Genomic DNA, 16,219 nt, shown 5'->3' with positions numbered 1-16,219 from the left:
GGTGGAGACAAGCCAAGGCCTCTGTCTTCTGATGCCTCAACCTGGGCCTGGCTCCCCCAGATGTCTCTTATCCCCAGCCCTGCTAAGAGGAGGAGGAGGGTCTCTATGCAAATCTGCTTCCTGCTTTTTAGATTCAAGGGCCAGGTCACAGATGAGATCATTTGAACTTTCTTGACTTTTCTTCCATTTCGCTTCCACAGGCAAGATAAACCAATCTCCCTAAACCTGGACATGACGTGACAACACCATTGTGATACTCTCTGTCCCTCTCTCTTGAAATTTCTAAGACTATTGTTTAATTCGCTTTTTTTTTTTTTATTCCCTGGGATTAAATCTGATTCAAATTTCAAATAAAAGGTACAATTATAAGGTTTGGTTCATGTGGAATGTAAACAGCACGCAACACCATTTCTCCTCTGAATGCACCTAAAACATTAGAGCATGCAGGGAGCAGTTCTTTGAGTCCCTTGTAAAGGGAATCATAGAAGGTTCTAGGGAGAGAGACCTGCATTTGAAGTTATAGCCAACCAGCAATTAGTTTCACCCTTTTCTTGTTGCATTCCATAGTCTGAGCTCAAAATAACTCAGCAGATTTGGGACATCTGAGTCTGCTTCTTCCTAGAAAAAGCTCAGAGGTAAAGAGTTCCTGGGACTTCATGCAGTTCTGGAGAAATCACAGCAATGAAGGTTCGTCCACACAGGCCCTTGCTGCCCCCTGGTGACCCAGATGGTGCAGCCCAAGACCCATGGATGCAGAGCCTGGGAGCTGGAAATTCCTGCCCTGTCCTCTCAGCTCTGGTCCTTCTCTACAGTTGTAACAGACTCTACTTGCTAGAGCGCTCCAAGTCATTCTCTCTTTTCCACTAGCTTTTGGAAAAAACAAGTAAACAAAAAGTACAAAGGAAAGTTCGGTTTCTGCAATTAGCCCACCTGAAAAAGAAATACAAAGGAAATATCTATGGAAAGGGAAAAGTATACTAGAAAACTGGTAAAAAAAAAAAAAAAAGCTATAATGTAAATAATCATACTTTAAAAATCAACCCACCTGGTTGGAAAATTACCAGGTTAATAGAAAGTATAGCCATCAAGTTATTATATCAAGCATATAATATAGCTATCAAGTTTCAAATCATCACACCTAAGAACACAATTTCTTGTCATATGAAGATAAAACTGATACGCTGAAATGAGAAATGGAAAAATCTACAAATCCATAAAGAGATTTCATTATTTCATTTCATTACTCTCAGTCATTGAAGCGCAATTATACAGAAATTAATATGACATGAGAGTATTCAGCACTATCATGATCCAAGTTAGCAAAATTGACATTAATAAAATGTCATTAAAAATCATAGCAAAATCCATGCTGTTACTGTTTCACAAGAATAGTCATCCAAGTAAGAAATATCTTGAATAATAAAATGAATTCTATTTTTTGTAACCATGAAAATCTTACAAAATATACTCTCAGACCATTATGAAATTAATCTGAGTGTCAATGGAAAAAATATCTGGAATTTTTCTATACTCCTAGTGTTTTTAGTTCAATTGCATCTCAAAACACTAACAAAATAGGCAAACTGCCAAACAGGTAATGAGACCTTGTTGGGAAATGTGTAATCAAATTAAGGTGATGTAACACTTCATTAGGGTGGACCCTAATCCACTATAACTGTTACAGGGCAACCCTGATATAAAAACGGGTTGTCTGACTGTGGGTCCTCACCGCGCACTTAAAAGTGCCTTACTAATACTTAACTGCAGGCACACACCTAAGGTGAATAAAAGGTTTGTTTACAAGGGAAGGGGAAATGAGGAAATGTACAACTCAGGGAGAAAAGAGGGAGATAAAGTCCTCACTGCGTCCTACCCATTCCGCCAACATGGAATCCCAAATGGCACTCTGAGAGCTGGCGGTGAGCCAAGAGCCTTGAAGCCAAGAAAGAGACCCCAAGGCCCACGGGTCTGGTTTTATACCAAACCTGGCTGCTTAACTCCACCCTCAGGTCCCAGCCACCTTCACTTTGGTGGGGATGGGATTTGTCTTTCCCAGTGTCCTGAGGGCTTTGGTCTGGAGTGGGGGTGGAGTCCACAAAGCCTGCATGGAATTAGCTCAGGACAACCTTCCCCCTAACAACACCAGTGTCCTAATAAGGAGAAAAGATGAAACACAAACAAGCAGGAGAGAGAATGCCACCGAGAGTCCACGACAGAGATTGACCAGGGAGTGTTTTAAATCAAGGACTTTGTAGGAATTGCCCACAGTCACCTGGTTAGGAAGGAGCAAGGACCCTTCCCCCTTTTAAACAGAGGGAGTATAACTCTACAGTTAGGTTCATATTTGCCTTGTTAACCTGCAGAATTGGGAGACAATACATTTCTATTATTTTTAGGACAGTTTGGGTCATTTGATATGACATCTAGGACACTAATGCAACTTAAGAATTAAATGAAGTGCATTTAGGGCCTCCCCGGTGGCGCAGCGGTTGAGCGCTGTGTTGGGAAACTGCCCATGGCCTCTGCGGCGCCAGTTCAATCCCCGGCTACTCCCAGGCCACTGCAGGAGGGTCCCACATGGGGCGCAGACCTCTCCTGCCACCGGCTGCTCCCCTCAGCAGTGTACTTCGGTCCTTCTGCCTGCTCTGCTCCCCGCTCTGGCTCTGGTGAATTCTCTCACCCTCCCACGCTTCTGACTGTACCCAGTGCTTGTATAAATAAATAAATAAATCTTGAAAAAAAAACAATGTATGGGTTCTGTAATCTCAGTATTGACAGGGAAATTTATAGCTGAATTCCATATCAAAAACATAGGAAGCAAAGGACAAAGACAAGCACAAAGCAAACAGAAGGAAGAAAATCCTACAAATAATAAAAATAAGACCACCCATCAATGAAATTGAAACTCCTTATCTGGACTTTTTTTTTTTAAGGATTTATTTATTTTTATAAGAGCTGGGGTACAGGTCAGAGGCGTGGAAAGGTGAGAGAATTCACCAGAGACAGAGTGGGGAGCAGAGCAGGCAGTTGGACCGAAGACACTGCTGAGAGGGCAGTGGGCGAGACAGGAGAGGTCTGCTGCTCCATGTGGGTTTCTCCCTGGCTTGCCGGGAATCGAACCCACGCTAAAGAGGCTACGGACAGCTTCAGAGCTTCACAGCTTCAGAGCTTCGCAGCTTCACAGCTTCACAGTGCAGCGTTCACCCGCTGCACCACCGGTGATGTCTACGTATTTGGACTTTTCAGGCATGATGTGGTCTCTCTGCAGCCACAACTGCCCACTCTACTTCCTCACTGCCTCAGTAGAGCATTCCCCAGCCGCTCTGTTCCTTATATCGTCCATATTTTCTCTAACACAGTGACTTTGTGCAAGGTTTTGCTCCCAATGAAATTCTCATTTTCCTCCAACATTGTATGTCTGGTCTGTTGAAGACTCAGTAGTGGACCCCAATATCCCACTCTCTGATGTTTGCTTGTTGAGCGAATCAAGGGGCAAGCTCAGGTTGGGGAGCTGAGCCACTGCATTTGTCTCAAAGACTCCAAAGCACATTCAGGGATGTTAGAGATAGTTGTCACATTTGTTTCAGAGGTGAGTACATTTAAATTGAAATAAGCTTTCATGCAGTTTCCACCTGAGTCTTCCTCTCCCAACCCTGAAAATGTCACAATTGGTTTACTTCTCTCTCTCCCTCTTTGTCTCTCTCTCTCTCCCTTTTCTATCTGCCCTCCATCCTAACCTCTCTCTCCCAACACCCCTCAGTCCACTCACCCCACTGTACAGCAGAGAAGGCAATCAGTGTTTGATTTTCCCTCAAGTATCCTTTGCTGAAGTACAAGATTCCTGATGCCAAGACAGGAGAGGATTTACCCTGCCTGCATCTGAGAGACAAGGAGAGGAAGGGATCCCAGCAGAGCAGAGAAATAGCTAATATCTCCTTTCCCAGGGACAGAAGACAAGGACCCAGCATGCTATTCTGTGTCCGGGAGCAGCGGCCCATCCTCACTGTGCTGTGACCTGGATACTGATGGCCATGATGTGTGACACCAACCCAGCCTGTGAGAGTTCAGTGACGGTACTGGTTGTTGACTGGGGAAATAAGAAGAGGGCAGCACAAGGTTTGAAATAATAATTACTGGTGTAATATGAGGAGATTGACTTCTCATCAGGAATTGGCTCTCACCAGATCCCATCTGAGGATATGAGGTGGGAAATCCCATCAGCTGCATGTGCAAGCTAGGGAGACTGGACAGTGGGCATTTTCATTCATTTCCAGTCCAAATGCCTGAGGACAAGGGCACATGTGATGTGAATTTCAGCACTGGGCAGAGAATGAGGTAAAATGATCCAGCTCCAGCAGTGAGACAAGGGAAAGAAAAGAATTTCTCCTTCCCCTGCCTTCTCTAATGCAGACCATTCCAAGCTGGACATTGTCCACACAGTTGACTTACAGAGTCCACTGTTAGAAACGCAAGACTTGGACAGGACACTGGCACAGACGCAGAACAATTATGGTGAGTCTGGGCGCTGCAGGCCCACTCTAGCTGACATCACAGTGACTCTTCCTCCTGAGGTGCTGGGGCTGGGTCCTGAACAATCATGTTCAGATCAGAACAGTCATGTTCAGATCTAAAACAGAGAAAGTTCTGGTGAGGTGGAAAGATTGGTCTCATCAGGGCCTCTGGGCCGAAACCTACCTTCATTTATATACTTGAACATTCCAAGTCAAATCATGTCTATGTTTGAACGTGTCTTTATGAAGATTTGTAACAGGCGCTCCAGCAATAACCGGAATTGCCTCATGCAAATGAAGCCTCATGCCTCATGCCTCCCCAGAAATGTTGGGGATTCCTGAGGAAGGGGACCTGCCCACCAGGAATCTTCCCTTGGTGGAAAAAGGAGCCTTTCGTGAAACAGCCTTCACGAGTAAGGAGTCAGCATGCTGCAGGATACTTCAGGAAAGGAATCCATGGATGGAAGGGGAGGATCCCACACATCGCAGATGCAACTAAAGTTCTTTCCTGTTCAGTTTCTTTGGAAATGGGGTCACTTAGAGAGATATTAAAGGAAAAGGTCCATGTACTTTATCCTCAGCCCTCAGCAACATTTTCATCTTCGTTAGCTGCTCCTCTTTTTTATTTATTACATATTTACTATATTTGCATATTTATTTCTATTTATTATTTTCATGCATCATTGCTCGTGTTTGCACAGCGTTGGTTTCTCTGCTCAGGTGTTCTCCCTGAAGTTCTGCTACAACATCTGACTGTGGCCATCACCACAGTCCCTTTTACTCTTCCCCCACCTATTTTGACAGATGCCCCAAACAGACTGATGGATCAAAAAGTTGTAATATATATTGGAACAAGAACAGACACATGGACCAATGGAACTGAATAGAAAATCCAGAAATAAACCCACAGATTTATGGTCAACTAATCTTTGACAAAGGAGCAAAGAATATTCATGGGAGCAAAGAAAGTTTGTTCAATAAATGCTGCTGGGAAAACTGGGTGACTACATGCAAAAGAATGAAGCTTGACTACTACCTCACACCATACACAAAAACCAACTCAAATTGGATTAAAGAACTAGACATAAGACCTGAAACCATAAAATATATAGAAGGAAAGTACCCCTCAGCAGGGTACTTCAGTCCTTCTGCCTGCTCTCCTCCCCGCTCTGGCTCTGGTGAATTCTCTCACCCTCCCGCTCTTCTGACTGTACCCAGTGCTTGTATAAACAAACAAACAAACAAACAAATAAATAAAACATGCCTCTATAAATACATAAATAAATAAATAAATAAATAAATAAACTAGCAACTGAGGTAGTGGAGAAAAAGGAACTCTTCTGCTCTGCTGGTGGGAGTGCAAACTGGTCCGACCACTACGAGAGCTGTGTGGAGATTTCTTGACCTACTAAACATAGAGCTTCCATATGATCCAGCAGTTCCACTCCTAGGTATTTACCCAAATGACTCAGAAACATTAATTCCAAAGGACACCTACACCCTATGTTTATAGCAGCACTATTTACAGCAGCTAAGCTATGGAAACAACCCAAATGCCCAAAATCTTGATCAGCTGACTGGATCAAGAAGATGTGGTGCATATACACATTGGAATATTACTCAGCAATCAAAAAAATATAACACATGCAGTTTGCACCAACATGGATGGAACTGGAAGGGATCATGCTCAGCAAAATAAGTCAGAAAGAAAAAGTAAAATAACGGCTAGTCTAATTCATAGCAGGAATTTAGAAAACCTAAATAAGGGACCAAGAAAAAGACCAGTTAATACAAAGTAAAAATCAAAATCAACAAGCAACTATAAACCAGAGACACAGTACAGGGAGGGAGGTGGGGAGAGGAAGGTCTAGGGTCAAAATAAGGTGGGGTGCAATTGTATGGGGAATATAACTAAAATGAAAATGAATACATTGTGCAAATATGAAAAATGATGTAAGAATTATATAAAATAAAAAACTAAAAAAAAATGTTGTGATATATATACACAATAGAATACTACTCTGTGATTAAAAAAAAGTGAACTCATGCCATTTGTGGCAACATGGATAGAGCTGTAAGGGACTATGATAAGCGAAAAAGAAGAAAAAAGAGAAACATCGATTGATTTCATTTATGTGTGGAAATGAGAGACACTGCCCAAAAGGTCAAGAGAAGACACAATTTGCAAACTCATCATAGATTTGCAGCAACAGCCTCTCTCCTATCAGCAACAATGTGCGGAAGAGGAGGCACCAAGAAAGGCCGCACTGACTCTGCAGGGCAGACCTGAGTGAACAAGGAGACGTGGTGCTGAACAACTGAGTCCAGACTGGGCTGCACAGGCGTGGGAGACCAGAGCATGTAAAGTGCGGATATACATGACAACTGGGAAAACTGGCCCCAACATGTACCTCCCTGTCTCCATTAGGGCATTTGAAGAATGGGGATAAAGAGACCCAAAAAAATGCTGGTTTTTTCCAAAACAATAAAATAGTGGCTGTTTTCATTTTGGTGTCAGGGGATGACAATGGAGCTGCTGTGGGAACCACATTCCAAGGCCATGTGTGTTAAGTTCCCTCTGCACAGGCTGGTGAAGCATCCTCAGAACAGGGAGGGAGCCTGTGAGCACAGGGCAGGTTTTGGCCTCCCTTCCCTATGAACTTGCACACTGTGGAAAGTGCCAGGCCTCCTAAATGAGGGACAATGATGAGCAGCCTCCTCCTCAGGTGGAGCCACTGAGGGTCAGGGAGACTCAACACCAGAGAAGTGATCAGAGACCCCTGGGCCAGAGTCCTGAGGGTAGAGATAAGGAGACTGGGCTCAACCCAGTATTGTTGGCACCAGGATATACCACAGATGTGACACCTGATGACACTCCAGCAGGGGAAATGGTGATCCAGTGTCCCAGAACCTGGAAACTGAGGGAGACTCAGAAAGCTGGAAAAAGGAAAACAAATCCTGGTGAGTTCAGTGCTGGCCCAGGTGATCCTGGGGTGGAAGACACAGAGGGTCAAGACAGATGTCCCTGGGGTCCGTTCCCTGGGGGCCTTGCTTGTGCCGCAAGTGACTAGAGAGTGGAGAATGTAAGATCATGATGGACATACCCTAAGATCTCTGGGATTGACTTCCCAAAAACTCTCTTATCCTCTACTCCTGTCTCACAAGAGAGGATCCTCCAAAAATATCTGTTCTGTTTCTGTTTCTGCTTACCCGACTCTGACTTGTTCCTGCACTCTAGATTCCTCTGCACCCTAGCATGGCAGCACTGCACTGAAGTGCTGCCCCCTGTGCTGCACTTTCTGAGTCAGGACAGACTGAGCCTGTGGCAGTGCCAGAGCCCCCGGGGGTGTCCCTGTGCTTCCACCACAGATTCATGACTGCTCCTTGACTGAGAATCTGGGGCAATTCCATGCTCTGAGGAGTGTGGAAAAGACAGAGTTCAAGGCTGTCCGAGGAGCTCCAATTGTTATAGGGCAACCCGGATATAAAACGGGTTGCCAGGCTGTGGGTCCTCACCTGAGCGCTTAAAAGGGGCTTATTAATACTGCACCACAGGCACACACAAAAGGTTAATAAAAGGTTTATTTACAAGGGAAAGGGAATTAAGGAAATGTACAACTCAGGGAGAAAATAGGGAAATAAAGTCTTTAATGCATCCTACCCGATCCGCCGACCTGGAAACCCAAAGGCTCTCTCAGAGCTGGCTGGACCCTGCAAGCTGGCAGAGCCAAAATGGGGGAACCCCTCCAAAACCCACATGTCTGGCTTTATACCAAACCTGGCTGCTTAACCCCACCCTCAGGTTCCAGCCACCTTCCCTTTGGTGGTGATGGGATTTGGAGTTCCCAGTGTCTTTGGCTTTGGTCTGGAGTGGGGGTAGAGTCCACAAAGCCTGTATGGAATTAGCTCAGGACATCCTTTTCCCCCTACCACAATCACTCATTATCCCATGATGAAACCCAAAGGTGGTTACTTCTCATTTCCCTTCGTCTCTCCCTCGTTCTTCTCAAAAGCCTCTATGTCCCACGTGTGTGCAGTGGGCTGACACTGTGACCTGAGACTGAGATCTGGTTCATTTCCCGGTCCTGATAAAAAGAACTATTGGGGTACAACAGAAGTGTGACTCTGTTTGTGAATTACACTAGGGGCGATCAGAGGGAAGCAGCTCCTAGAACTGAATCAGGCCAGGTTGAACCACACCAGGAAGTTTCCCCCATCCAGGCCCTTGATGGCCCCTGCTGGGCAGCATAAGGTATGACACAAGTGCCAGGTAAGGCTGCTGAGTGTAGTTGAAAATCTCAGCTTTGTCGATTCTTTTTCATTCCTATTTTTCTCTTCTAGATCAATACACGGTTCCCCCATTTCCTTTTCATCCCTATAGTCTTCTGTCCCTTTTCCCTGGTCTCCTCCTGAATGAAATGTGTCCTGCCACACAGTGATCTAAGACTCTGCCCTTCAACCTACCCCAGTAGGTGTTTCCTCTTTAGTGTGTAGATGAGGGATTCTCTAGTCAGCCAGCAAGACACACCGGATGGAAATTAAAGCATGTCATGTAACAAGTTTCATTAAAAAAAATTGTGAGATGCAGACTAAAGAAGTCTGTTTTTCAAAATGGTGAAATAAAATATTTGGCAGAAGGAGAGGGAGCTCAGTAGGTTTGAATGACCCAGTGGGGAGCAGCAGGTAAAATCCTGTTTTGGAGGCTATGGCAGGAGGGGCTGGAGTGAGGTGGGTAGTTCTAACACACCAGCCCTGGGGCCCTCATTTCAAGACTGTCTGTCACATGCCACATTTGATGTGCTGATGCAACCAATTGTGATGTTTGTGGACACTTTCAAGATCCCTCTTTGTTTTCTTTGCCTTGTGATTTGTTACCAAATGTCATCTGAAGAACATTGTTCCCTGAGCTTAGCTCACATTTCATTCTTGGTCCTCAGTCCCCACCACACAAACCCAGAAGTAGGAGTAGACTCACTCTGGTCAATGTGGATGAAACTGAATGAAAATATAATCGTGTCTGCTGCATATTAACTCCCAACAAGTTACATTGCAGGTACAGTTGTGTCGTAACTGTACGCAAGATATCAGGGAATGGGGGATAGAGAAAACCACAAAACTGGAAATAAGAATGAATTATGACAAGTATTAACTACCTTTGCCCTGAACAAGTCCAATCCCAAGGCCCAAGATTTTTTTCAGTCTGAAGTACCACTTTTTTAAGGAACAAATAAGATTTATTTTTAGTTATTTATGCATATAACTGGGCTGTAGACCAGAGATGTGGGGAGGGAGAGGATGCACCAGAGGCAGAATGGGGAGCAAAACAGGTGGATCTACTGAAATATGTTGCTGACGGGAACAGTGGGTGTGGCAGTAGAGTTCTGCTCTCCATGTGGGTAAGCTCCCTGCCTGGGGATGGACTCATGCTGCAGTGGTTGCCCATAGCTTGATAGTGCTGAGACTTAACCTCTAGAGCCACCAGGGTGGCCATGAATCATCACCTTTTAATCTCACTACCAGTACTGGACCAGCAGGCCCCCATGCCATGCTCAAGTTTCCACAATCAACAAGATCAATGACTGGAGGATCCTATTCACTCATCCTCTAGCTACTGTGTTTGAGCATACATATTTTAAAATAATTCACATTTCCTCTTAAAGGAATTTGTGGACTGGCATGCAAGACAGAGACCAAGGAGAGGCCCTATTCTCTCCCCACTCTCTTGAAAACATCAAGAATCTTGGACAGATTCCTGGAAATGTGAGAACAGCCATGGTGTTTCTGCAACAGGGGTTACAGAAAATGCTAGACTTTCTGAACAGAAACTCACATCCTGTGAGCAGAACATCCTGTGGGCAGAACACACTGGGAGCAGCCTTACACTTGTCGTTTTTGGAGTCAGTGGGTTTGGAGTGTGGGGTCCTTGGGTTCACTCTGGGAAAGGTTTCACCAGAGCTCCTGTTTTCCGCAGCACACAGAAGTTTCCCAGGCGAGTTTCTCCATGAGACAGAGATGTTAGTTATATTTAAAGGGAAGGTTTATTAGGGAAGGGATAAACAGCTAAAGACATTTGCACAGACACAAGCGGCAGGAACAGCTGCCCCAGAAGGGACAGTTTTGCTGAGAGGGTCCTGCATGGTTGCAGGTGGGCAGCGTTGAGGAGAACGGCCTCCCCAGAAGGAGGTCAGTGAAGAGAAGTCCCAGCATGATTCAGGTCATGGACAGCCAGAAAGCTGCTGCCCTACAGAGGAGAGAGTTGGTGAAGAGAGAAACCTGCAGAGTCACAGGTGGGGAGTAGGAAATCTACCCTGAGCCTGTGCAGAAACTGCACTGATATAGTCCTTTTCTCTTTGGGAGGGGCTCACTCCTCCTTGGAGTGGCCTGTTAGTTGTTGATTTTGGATAACTGGGCAATACTAGAAAGGGATCAGAGATTCCAAGATGGGCCCAATCTCCATATCTTTACCCTCAAGTCTGTGCTACACTCCCTAGAGCAATCTGATCCTGCTTGGTTCTTATGCCTTAGGATAAGGCACTGGTGACTGAGGGGCTGACATCTACAGCTGGGTTAATGGTCAGGTTATTTTCCTCTACCCCACCTCCTTGTAGGTCAGGTTCTGGTCTTGGGATACCTCCTTTCCAGGCTTTCTATTCTTGGCCTCCATCACACTGACACGTGGCTGGGACACAGGACATGTTCCAGCATCTCAGGCAGTACAGACCCAGCTCCACTCGGGAGAACAGCCCCAGCTCCATGCCAAGTGTCTCTTGTCACTGCAGAAATGGAAAGTGTATTATATGCTAAGATTAATCATCATTATGGAGAAAAGCTATCGTTGCAGCCATAAAATTGGACAGGATCTTTGTGGATTGTGTTATGGAAAGGAAGGAAGCGAATACAACTTTTGTCTTGAGGCCATCTGTGTGGATCCACCAAGCCCCCTTGTTCTTGGGATTGTGTCTGTCACCCAAAATTGCTGCTGGTTAAGCTAAATGTAGAGTGAGGCTGGGGCCTCTCACCTGGACAAAAGTTTGGTATGAGGAACATACTGGGAAATTAGTATCTGCTGAAAACCTCAGGCAGACACTATGGCCACATTACCATAAGCAGCTAGACCACCTTGACAGGAAGTTAAGTGTGAACAGGGACTAGAGATAGGATGTTTTGATCAGCAATGACAATGGAATGCCCAAGCAACAGCCCCTATTCACTCTCCCAAGCTTTTGCCAGACTATTATGCAGCCCCAATCCACATCCCCGCCAAGGACTTTACTCCACATACTTGCCCACCTTCCCTGAATCTGATACCAAATAAATGTGTGACTGGTCAGGATATTGGCACAGTATCTCCAGACATGTAACCCCCTGGTCCTTTCTCTCTCTGTCTCACTACTTGGACTTTGAGTTATTGTTCCTCTGTCCCCTGCAGCTCCCAAGATTGATGCCCCATGAGGCGACACACATGGGTGATGCCCCATCTGCACAGGGTGGGGGAAACATCTTCAGTGCAATGTGGAGGCTGTGAGCACAGGGCAGGTTCTTGTCTCACTTCCCCATGAACTTGCACCACTGTGGTAAGCACCATCACTCCTGAGTGAGCTACAGTAATACTCAGCCTCATCCTCAGGCTTGAGACCAGAGATGGTCAAGGTGGCCGTGTTGCCTGATTTGGAACCAGAGAAGCGATCAGGGATCCCTGAGGGCCGGGAACTGACTCTATAAATCAGGAGCTTGGTTGCCTTGCCAGGGAGCTGCTGGTACCAGGAGACATAGTTATAACCCCCAATGTCATTGTTGGTCCCAGCACAGGAGATGGTGACTGACTGTCCCAGAGTCCCAGACACTGAGGAAGGCTGAGTCAGAGCAGACTGGGCCCAGGAATCTGAAAAGAGAAAAAACACACTCAGGTGAATTTAGTCTGGGCCCAGGTGAGCCTGAGCAGGAGATAAAGGGTCAGCTGTGATGTGTTCAGTGTCCCTTCCCTGGAGACCTCACCTGCGGCCTGAGTGAGGAGGGTGAGGAGCAGCACAGTCCAGGCCATGGTGGAGACAAGCCAAGTTCTCTGCCTTCTGATGCCCCAACCTGGGCCTGGCTCCCCCAGATGTCTCTTATCCCCTCCCCCTGCCTAAGGCTAGGGAGGGGCCTCTATGCAAATCTGATTACTTAGTGCTAGATTCAAGTCCTAGGTCACAGATATGTTCTTTTCAACTTGCATTTTTTTCCATTTCACCACTTCCACAGTTAAATTAAACCAACCTCACCCAATCTGGACGTGAAATCACAGAACCTTTCACAAATGTGTCTCCTTCTCTCTTTAAAATTTGTGAGACTATTCTTTAATTCTCTATTTTTTTTATTGTGTGGGTTTAAAATTCATTTATTTTTCAAATGAAAAGTACCAATTTATGGTTCATGTTCCAGCTGGGATGTAGAGAGCATGCTATGCCATTTCTCCTCTGAATGCAGCTGTAAACCTAGAACATGCAGGAGAGGCAATTATAAAGGGAATCTGAAAAGTCACTGGAAAAAGAAACGTGCATTTAAAGGGACAGCAAACCAGAAACAGTTTCCTGTTTTTCCCTTTGTATTCCATGGTCTGAGTTTGAAACAACGCAGCTGTTTTAGGACACCTGAGTCCTGCTTCTTCCTAGGAAAATCTCAGAGGTAAACATTCATGGGACATCATCCACTTCAGGATAAACCACAGCAAGAAGGTCCCAGAAACCCAGTCCCTTGCTGCCCCCTGGTGGCCACTGAGGGTGCAGCCCAAGTCCTGTGAAGCAGCAGAGCTTTAGCAGGACATCCCTGCCCTGTCCTCTCTCAGCTCCTGCTTCTTTCCTCACATTTGTAAGAGAAATCTGCCTCCTAGTGCCCTCCACGTAGTTCTCCCTTTTCCTTCAGCTTTTGAAACAAACAACTAAACAAAAAGTGGAAAAGAGAACCAATTACATGACTTCTGAAATTAGCCCATTTTGAAATAAGCACACAGGAGATATCTATAGAAAGGACACAGTATACCAGAAAACCAGTAAACAAAAGAAAGCTATGATGTATACAATCATATTTAAAAAATCAAACTATCAGCCCTCCCCGGTGGCGCAGCCATGGAGCACTGGGTTGTGAAGTTGCCTGCAGCCTCTGCAACTCCAGTTCAATCCCCAGCCACCGGGCGAGGGTCCCACATGGTGCTGCAGAACTCTCCTGCCACTCCCGCTGCTCCCCTCAGCAGTGTACTTTGGTCCCTCTGCCTGCTCTGCTCCATGCTCTGGCTCTGGTGAATTCTATCACCCTCCCGCGCTTCTGACTGTACCCAGTGCTTGTATAAATAAATAAAGAAATCTTTAAAAAAAATAATAAATTAAGTGCATTTAAACATGCATTCGATGTTAAAGCAGGATGGCCAAATGGCTTTGGAAATTGTTTTGGGTGGAAGGAAAGTGAAAACACAACATATTAAAATGTGTGGGTTCTGGGCCTCCCTGGTGGCTCAGTGTTGAGCTCTGGGTTGTGAAGTTGCCCACAGCCTCTAGCAGTGCAGGTTCCATCCCCTGCCCTCCCTGGCCTCCAGAGGAGGGTCCCACATGGTGCACAGACCTCTCCTGCCGCCCTCTGCTCCCCTCAGCAGTGTACTTCGGTCCTTCTGCCTGTTCTGCTCCCTGCTCTGGCTCTGGTGAATTCTCTCACCCTCCCGCGCTTTTGACTGTACCCAGTGCTTGTATAAATAAATAAATAAATCTTGAAAAAAAAAATAAAATGTTTGGGTTCTGTAAACTCAGTATTGACATGGAAATTGATAGCTGAATTCCATATCAAAAACATAAGAAGGAAAGGACAAAGACAAACACAAAGCAAACAGAAGGAAGAAAATCCTACAAATAATAAAAATAAGACCTCTCATCAATGAAATTGAAACTCCTTATCTGGACTTTTTTTTTTAAGGATTTATTTATTTTTATAAGAGCTGGGGTACAGGTCAGAGGCGTGGAAAGGTGAGAGAATTCACCAGAATTCACCAGTGGGGAGCAGAGCAGGCAGTTGGACCAAGACACTGCTGAGAGGAGTAGTGGGCGAGACAGGAGAGGTCTGATACTCCATGTGGGTTTCTCCCTGGCCTGCCGGGAATCGAACCCAGGCTGAAGAGGCTAAGGACAACTTCAGAGCATCACAGCTTCACAGCTTCACAGCTTCACAGCTTCACAGCTTCACAGTGCAGCGTTCAACCTGCTGCACCACCGGTGAGGTCTCCGTATTTGGACTTTTCAGGCATGATGTGGTCTCTCTGCAGTCGCAACTGCCCACTCTACTTCCTCACTGCCTCAGTAGAGCATTCCCCAGCCGCTCTGTTCCTTATATCGTCCATATTTTCTCTACCACAGTGCCTTTATGCAAGCTTTTGCTCCCGATGAAATTCTCATTTTTCTTCAACGTTGTATGTCTGGTCTGTTGAAGACTGAGTAGTGGACCCCAATATCCCACTCTCTGATGTTTGCTTGTTGAGCGAATCAAGGGGCAAGCTCAGGTTGGGGAGCTGAGCCACTGCATTTGTCTCAAAGACTCCAAAGCACATTCAGGGATGTTAGAGACAGTTGTCACCTTTGTTTCTGAGGTGAGTACATTTAAATTGAAATAAGCTTTCATGCAGTTTCCACCTGAGTCTTCCTCTCCCAACCCTGAAAATGCCACATTTCATTTACTTCTCTCTCTCCCTCTTTGTCTCTCTCTCTACCTTTTCAATCTGCCCTCCATCCTAACCTCTCTCTCTCCCAACACCCTTCACTCCACTCACCCCACTGTACAGCAGAGAAGGCAATCAGAGTTTGATGTTCCCTCAAGTATCCTTTGCTGGAGCACAAGATTCCTGATGCCAAGACAGGAGAGGATTTACCCTGCCTGCATCTGAGTGACAAGGAGAGGAGGGGATCCCAGCAGGGCAGAGAAATAGCTAATATCTCCTCTCCCAGGGACAGAAGACAAGGGCCAGGACCCAGCATGCTATTCTGTGTCCGGGAGCAGTGGCCCATCCTCACTGTGTTGTGAGCCGGATACTGATGGCCATGATGTGTGACACCAACCCAGTCTGTGGGAGTTCAGTGACAGTACTGGTTGTTGACTGGGGAAATTAGAAAAGGGCAGCACATGGTTTGAAAAAATAATTACTGGTGGAATATGAGGAGATTAACTTCTCGTCAGGAATTGGCTCTCACCAGATCCCATCAGAGGATACGAGGTGGAAAATCCCATCAGCTGCCATGTGCAAGCTAGGGAGCCTGGACAGTGGGCATTTTCATTCATTTCCAGTCCCAATGCCTGAGGACAAGGGCACATGTGATGTGAATTTCAGCACTGGACAGGGAATGAGGTAAAATGATCCAGCTCCAGCAGTGAGACAAGGGAAAGGGATGAATTTCTCCTTCCCCTGCCTTGTCTAACTCAGACCATTCCAAGCTGGACATTGTCCACACAGTTGACTTTACGGAGTCCACTGTTAGAAACGCGAGTCTCGGACAGGACACTGGCACAGACGCAGAACAATTATGTTGAGTCTGGGCACTGCAGGCCCACTCTCGCTGACATCACAGTGACTCTTCCTCCTGAGGCGCTGGGGCTAGGTCCTGGCCAGAACTATGTTCAGATCTAAAACGAGAAAGTTCCGGTGAGGTGGAAAGATTGGTCTCATGCAGGGCCTCTTGGCCGAAACCTACCTTCAT

General features: G+C 45.9%; 1 gene segment (V, D, J or C); it reads right to left on the bottom strand.

The window, feature by feature from the left end:
* Positions 1-8,690: 8,690 nt before the first annotated feature.
* On the bottom strand, positions 8,691-12,552 carry LOC119244047 (immunoglobulin lambda variable 2-14-like). The segment is given in 3 exon segments: positions 8,691-8,746; positions 12,061-12,393; positions 12,507-12,552. Coding segments are annotated over 3 exon segments (435 nt in total).
* Positions 12,553-16,219: the final 3,667 nt, after the last annotated feature.

The sequence above is a fragment of the Talpa occidentalis genome, unplaced genomic scaffold (assembly GCF_014898055.3).
Source record: "Talpa occidentalis isolate TD23 unplaced genomic scaffold, MPIMG_talOcc4v2.1 talOcc4.14, whole genome shotgun sequence".
Taxonomy (NCBI): domain Eukaryota; kingdom Metazoa; phylum Chordata; class Mammalia; order Eulipotyphla; family Talpidae; genus Talpa; species Talpa occidentalis.
The sequence above is the reverse complement of the archived record's forward strand: the minus strand, read 5'-3'. Positions and strand labels throughout refer to the sequence as shown.